Here is a 7,500-nt window from a genome sequence, read left to right as displayed (position 1 = left end):
CAGTATTGTACAGTGTATGTCATGGTCAAGAGTTGTATTGCTGACATGGGTTGGCAGTTATCTACAGTAAATTGAAAGATGTCATATTCAGAATAGGGAGTCACTGTTCTTTTCAAGTACAGTGTACATTGTTGTACATTAAACAGTAATATTATTTGTACTACAGTATAATGTCAAAATTAATTGTGATGATACGAACTCTGTAATCTGAGGCTTCTTGCAAATTTCTTGAGTACAATCAAATCACAATTCAAGCATTTTTATTTTTCACCTGTCAGAAATTAGCAGTGCTATTTTGCAAGAAATGCTACAAAAGGCAAGTATAGTAGTAGCTAAAATAACTAAGAAAAAAAAATAGCAATGCAAAGCTTAGGTGACCTTTGCTAGGCTTTGTGTGTATGTACGTATGTGTTACTCTTTTCTTATGAATTGAAGTCAGATTTCAACAAGAAATAAGAAATGGTACATGTAAATGAGCCTTGGGAAACTATTGCGTAACTTGTAAGAGTACAATGTAAGTAAAGACGTCCAAGGAAAGAAGCTATAGAGATGTAAGAAGAGTTTAAGGCATTTGACTCTAGCTTCTTGATTGCTTAGCAAATCTTCCAAGTATGTCTGTAACCAGAAACCCGTGACCCTGAAGCGTTTAACTCTTATTCAGAGCTGGGGTTTTTTTAGTTTAAAAATCTCTTTAATATTTGGATGTGACGTAGCTTACGCATTTTCCCATGTGTGCAGCTTCAATCTTATTTTTGTCCATATTGGGGCGTAAAATTGGCGTCCTAAAATCCCCAGTTTTATTCCAGGGAAACGAGTTGCTAGTTACACGCTTCGACTAAGGTCACATGCTTCTGCTGTACTCAGTGGCTGTCCTACTACCACTCTTACCATTTCTTTTATTTAAAACATGTTGTTGACACCATTAATTATGATTAAAATTACTACCACATTACGTACTTGACATTACTTTGAAAGGTTGATGCAGACCAGTTTGCTTTTAGCCTTGTCAAAGAGAGCTTTTCTCTGTTAAGCGTCATTCATCTCCTGGTTGCTTACACTAAGGAATCTCTTAGCCATATCATTCACTGGCCCATCAAACAATTACTTGAGTTCAATGTAGGGAAACAAACAGGGATTTTTACATCCTGGCTATTTTTCTTTAATTATAATAATTATTACTACAAATTGAAAATAAGAGGTAACAAGAAAAAAAAGTGTCAGTGGTAAAAGTGGTCAGAAAATGTTGCCATGCAAGTCTCACAGAGTATTCCTTTCTTATTAGCCAATCACATCACATGCTTTATTGAAGGCATATTATAAAGACTAATTTGTACTGTGGTATAGAATTTTATTTTCATTTTTTTTGTTAAATAGTTTTATACATGTAAGCTTGGTACTTTGATTTCAGAAGTTGAGGGTGCGAGTGCACTACTTTTACCCACTTCTTGCCATGTACGCTAATAATCAAGATGCTAAAGGTACTGTTACACATTGGGCTTTTTGGTTGTTTGGTTCTGAGGCCTTACCTTTGAAGATTAACAATTAATTTTTGTGAAAGAAGGATGTTAAGATCATTAACCCTGTGAATGATACTTAAGCAGCGAGGAAAGTTAATCTCATCGTCAGTTATTGATGAGCTTGAAAACTGGTGCCTTAAAAGCGGAATGGACCTATTGTGGTCCAAGCACTGCAGGGTGGTATCCCTGGCAACCCACCCTAAAGCAGCAGCTTTCCAACACCAAGAAGCTGAAGGTGAAGGTGAAGATTTCCATTGGGTTGGTAGTTTCCCTGGTTTTTTGTGGACTTTGCAGTTGAACTTATCATGATCGTAAGTAAAAGCAGTTTCAAGGAAGTAGTCAGGATTCTCTTTGACAGAGCAAACGATGTTAGGGTGGTAACTGTTCAGACGTTCAAGCAGATCGTTAGGCTTATTTGAAGACAAATGAAGTCCTATGTTGTAAAACTTTTCCCTCCGGAATTAGCTAAAAGGTGTAAAATATGGGTTTAGGGGACAGTACTGTTACAGTAATACCCTAACGATGTTATGGTTTGTGTACATAGAGGATATTACATGGCCGCGCAGGGATACAAATTTTATCTTCGAGTGCTGAAAGTATATGATTTTTTAGTAAAAGGAAAAATCCTGGTATTTCATCAGTATCTATATAATAAATACTTAATACACAATTCAATTAACTTCCAAATAATTTTTGTTCATTTATTTGGCAGGTGCTCAAGAAGTTGTGAACTTAATTGGAGGAAATGGATTTGGGATGACAGGAACTGTGTATGACGTGTATTATACACTGTTGAAAGATTCATTATTTTCTTGAAGTTTACTGTACTTTCATGGGCATTGTGATTTGAGATGCATAATTTGTCAGACTATCAATTATGTTGTTCAGTAATGAATAGGATGGACTCCAAAAAAAACCTGAGTCCTTTTTAAAAGACCCTGTCTTTCCAATTACCAACTCATGGCCATTTCAACTGCATGCACTCTTGGGTCATTAAATTAAATAAATAGTATTCATCAGACAAGTAACTCTCTACACGTCTCTACAAGACTACTCTCAAAGACTTAAATTTTACAAGTCACCGAGCACTCCAGAGGCCCAAGTTGCTTATGGCTTACTGTATATTATTTTTTTCTGATAATTTCATGTGTATTAAGGAATGTTACTGTTACAGTAGTACTTCATAAGTAATAATTATGAACACCAACAGAAATGCACTATTCAGGTCACATGTACTGTATGGCTCTTTAAATAGTGATAAAGTTCAGCTGTCTGAAAGGAAATCATTGCCCGCAAATGAGATAAATATTCGATATCTGATGACAATCTTAGTACAAAGTTGACATTCAATAATTCCCAAAACAATTTCTGATTTCTCTTGAGAGCACTTGCCAATGCAAGTTTGCTGCATGCCAGTTTTTTCTAACACATCAGCGATACTATACATGTAATAACTTTGTCTGTTTCATTTTTCCTTATGTATTATAGGTTCAGGTTCTTAGTGAAGTCTTATGGGAATCCAGATGCAAATGACGTGGAGGCTTTTATTAATTTTTCGCAGGTGCATCTTATTGTACTATTGAGTATTTTCAACTAAGCTGATTGCTAATGTAGCACAGTAAAAATTCTACAGCTGAGGTTTGAGGTTGAAAAGCCGTAAGGGTCTTGAAAAGAAAGCCTTTCCACACTTTACAGTACATGCACTGTAACAAGAACTTATGGACAACTCTACATATTAAAAATCATAAACTTGACTGAAGAGACGTAGTCCTCAAGGTGTAAAGCAAGTATCAACACTGAAATACGTGTACCTAGTGACAAAAATAATTAATAGTAATTATTATTATTTATTATACACTAAAACTGATTAGATACTGTCTCGTTAGTCTCAGTTATACTTACTAGTGCCTTTGATTAGTCTGGAGAAGAGGGAAACCCAATTTAAGATTAAGTTTAGGGAGAACTTAATCCAATTTCTTTTTGCAGGATGTCCCAATTTCAAAGTACTTGCTGACAACAATGGCACAATTGGTCATGTCAGCAGGACAGCTGGAAAAACTACAAACAACAAGTAATGTTTTTTTTTTTTTGTAATTTTCCACTTACAGTATGCTTTACGTGCTCACTAACACCAAAAACCTTAGCGGTATATTCAAAATAATTATATAATATTGTTATGTTCCCCTTCTCATGAAGTTGAATTTGACCAGTTGGCTTGATAGCTCCATTGGTACATGTACATCCCAAGGCCATTGATAAGGTGCCAGTCTGCTGAGAAGTAATTTTTTTTGGTGGTTGGATTATCGGTCCATACCACCACTCAGATTCCTTAAAATAGAATGTAACTTTGACAATGCAAAATTAATGATTAGACCCTCTCTGATCCATCATCTCAGACATTAAAACCCTTGTTTTTGAAGATCACTGTGCAACATAAAAGAATTCACAGAGTCATTATTTCAAAGAGTAAGGTCTGGAGTTCTCAGTGCTATCATCATCATCATCATCATCATCATCATTATCATTGTTATTATTAATATTATTTTTGTTTAGAGCGGTTTTCAATTGAGTGTCAAAAGTAATTAGCAAATTGCTTTGGTTTTGCATTACTTCACTCAGTGAGTTTTTATCATGTGAATACATTGAATAACCTTTCCTGCTTCTGTCATTACCTTAACTCCGGAACTGCCCTTATTGATGAGTAGAATCATCTCACATTAGACAGGGTTTGTCTCACTCGTAGGAGGCGTCCGGCTTTGTCGTTAGACAGAGTAAAATCTATCAAGTCTGTCACTGCTGGGAGTCAATGGGTTATTAAAGGAGCTCATTTTCACCCTGGCAATAATAGACCTTTTTACCGATACGGCAGCCATTTTGATTTCTATCGTTTCTAATAGCTATTATGGGATGCCCATATGTATTTGCCCCCTGAGCATCCCATAATGTCTTCTGAAACAATAGAAATCAAAATGGCCGCCGTATCTGCAAAAAGGTCTATTACAGGGCTTCATATTGTACACTCATAATAATGTTACACTGTAAATGGTTACAATGTTACCCTCCTTGGAAAAAAAGTACTATTACAGTATAATTTATGTAACAGTAAAACTTGGTCATGAGCTTTGATTGCCATATGATTTTTTCAATTGCTTACATGTATGCAAAGTTTTGAACATTATAATGCTGCATTTGAAAACTTCATGCAACGTACAGTACCATATATGTTAGAGCTCGTGATTTAAGATCCATCTGTTACATGTACCATGCCACTTAATCAGTTTTATCTCAAGTGCTGTGAGATAAGGCTCGTGATTATAGCATCTACTCGATATATGTATACTGTATCTCAGAAAACCAGCCATAGAATCCATCGGTAACCACTAATTTTGCAGGTGACAGTGCAAATGTACAAAGGCAGCACGTGTCAGTCTGTCTTGGCTCTGAACCACCAACCTTCGGTATTATACATGGCTTGGTCCTCTACCAAACAAGTTTTTCTTGCTATTTTACATGTAAATGTACATGGTCTTGCATACCATTTCGTCTTGGATGGATGGGAAATTAAATAATTTATTGCTTGTCACAGATAAGCATTTTAAATCGATGACTTGTCATGTTTTCCTTTCAGTTGAGTATGCAAAGAAAGAAAATATTAATCCTCTGGCCATTACTGATGCCTTTGCGGGATATATATCCAAAAAGTGAGTAGGTCCTGCTAGTCTACCGCTAACTACAGGTGTATCCAATAGTTTGTTAAATTCATGAATTTAGTGACATTACATGTACACTGTACTGATCATTGTTCAAAGTGAAGTAAGGTCTTGTGGCTTGACCAATTTTAATTTTTTAAAATCAGGCGCCTTTATTGATGGTGTGAATTAAAGCCTTCACGTGTAATTAAGCTTTCTTTATTTTCACTCCTTGAAGGGATTTTGATCCGAGAAATGGACTTGAGGTAAGAACGGCATTCATTGTATTGTTTACTAACGGAGCTTGAGGTCTATACTGTATGTAACGGGCGGAGTTTTTTTTCAGTTGAAGAAAAAAAATCTTATGCAAGTGGCAAACTATCCGCACATATTATAATAATAAGTTATGTTAAAACATTCAATAAGGTGTATGTATTATAAAATCTTCCTCTTCTTCATGTTACGTTTTTACTTTGTAATAATTTGCATTGATGTCAGAATTTCATTCTGTTAACAGATAGTCAAGTTACTTGATAGCCTTGACTGCACACAGGGGCTTTGTAAGTTGACAACACTTTACTGAAGCTAATGACAAGTTTTGTGTCGAGTGATTTTTTTCTTTAAGGACGGTGCCTACTATTGTTATTGCGCATACGTTCTGCGCATCTCCATACTAGTGCAGAGATATTTTTGCGCGTTTTAAATTCATGCGGAGAAAGCAGAACTTAGCAAATGCTCTTGGTATCCAAAAAGAAAATTGGGGGTAACCATGCATTTTTCAGAGATAATTAAGCTTTAATTTGGAAAGGAACGGCACACATTGCTTTGTATTTTAAAGCTTTTTGCTAACATTGTTGATTAATTATCTTTGAAAAATGCGTGGTTACCCCTAATTTTCTTTTTGGATTTTAATAACACTTGTTGAGATCTGCTTTTCCCGCATGTTCATAAAACCGCGCAAAAATACCTTTGAATAAGCCATTTCCGAGTTCATGTCCGCCTCCTCTTCAGAGCGAGACTAAGTGCGAAGTTTTTCTTATGAAAATTAGTTTTTATTCATATGCAAAGTATAACTAATTACCATCACATTAACCTTCGCACTTAGACTCGCTTTGAGGAGGAGAAAAACGTAAACTCGGAAATGGCCTATTAGTAGGCACCATCCTTAAGCCAACTTTAATCCGGTGTTTCTTTAAAGATTAATCTGTCCTGAAGCCTGTATGAAGGCAGTGCAGCCGAGTTGTTCGGGCGCTTGCCTTGAGATTGGGGATCCCGGATTCAAGACCAGTTCTGACCACTCTTAACCACTCGTTGAATTTCATCCTGGTAGTCTATTTTTAACTGCACTCGTAAAATAATAGTTTGCCTCCAGCCAGATGAGATTTTTAATAGCTGTCGTTCTGTTCATTGATTGTGTTTCATTGGCCTTGAAAGCTCCTATGGGGAGTGGTCAATCAAGCATGTATTGTATTGTATTGTATTGTATTGTAAGGCTCAAAGTGTAGTTTCTCCTCCATCTTCTTTTGATATACATAATTATGTAGCTGAGCAAAGAATACTATATCGGCCTGATTGAAGGCTGCCTGCAGCCTAGTGTTTATCAGTTTTATTTTAGGTAGACCTTTAGACCTTGGATTTTACTTTCACATAGATGTTGTTGAACTACCTAGTTCGCTCCGTACTGGAAAAATATTGGTTGAGTTCCTTTTTTTGCAAGTTTATTTCACGCTTGGTCCATAAACTTGCGAAAAACAAACGAGACCAGCATTTTCCCAGTGCGGACCGAACAAGGTGGTTCAATAAGGTTTTTATTATATTGGCGATACTCGACAGACTTGTCAGTGTTTTGTTTATCTTCTTCCGATTCTTTTTTGGTACTTGCTTCTTCGCCTGCTTGTTTTAACGGTTCTGGGCCCGGTTGCTCAAAAGCCGATTAACGCTAATCCCAGAATAAAAGTTTATCAAGGAGTTTATTTCTCTTCTCCCAAATGTTGTTCAACGCTGATATTCGGCAAAACTTTACATTAGAGGAAGTCAATCTTGAAAAACAAAAATAAGCAAAAGAATGTTTCACCAAAAAGATGAAAACATGAAACCAAACTTAATTGACACTAATCCTGGATTAGGTTAATCGGCTTTCGAATAACCAGGCCGTGGAAAGTAAAATTCGTACTGGAACTCCGACATGGCTAAATAAAAAACGTTTCTCGCATTTTTCTTTTCATGCGTGAGAAAACGGAAATAGAAAATGGAAACAGTTTGGCAACCTATGTTCGCTGCTTCGTGACCATTCC

The 7,500-nt window shown here is 36.1% G+C and overlaps 1 protein-coding gene across 1 annotated transcript in view; it reads left to right on the top strand.

Annotated features, from left to right (window-relative positions):
• LOC137984683 (leucine-rich PPR motif-containing protein, mitochondrial-like) overlaps nt 1-7,500 on the top strand; it is a 50,966-nt gene that overhangs the window by 23,717 nt on the left and 19,749 nt on the right. Inside the window, exons 12-19 of the mRNA XM_068831925.1 lie at nt 279-316; nt 1,409-1,478; nt 2,230-2,287; nt 3,006-3,078; nt 3,504-3,588; nt 5,146-5,218; nt 5,445-5,472; nt 5,724-5,766. Of these exons, the coding sequence (XP_068688026.1) occupies nt 279-316; nt 1,409-1,478; nt 2,230-2,287; nt 3,006-3,078; nt 3,504-3,588; nt 5,146-5,218; nt 5,445-5,472; nt 5,724-5,766 (468 nt within the window). The remainder of the gene's footprint in view (nt 1-278; nt 317-1,408; nt 1,479-2,229; nt 2,288-3,005; nt 3,079-3,503; nt 3,589-5,145; nt 5,219-5,444; nt 5,473-5,723; nt 5,767-7,500) is intronic.

This window comes from Montipora foliosa, chromosome 14, assembly GCF_036669935.1.
Source record: "Montipora foliosa isolate CH-2021 chromosome 14, ASM3666993v2, whole genome shotgun sequence".
Taxonomy (NCBI): domain Eukaryota; kingdom Metazoa; phylum Cnidaria; class Anthozoa; order Scleractinia; family Acroporidae; genus Montipora; species Montipora foliosa.
This window is presented reverse-complemented; position numbering and strand designations above follow the sequence as displayed.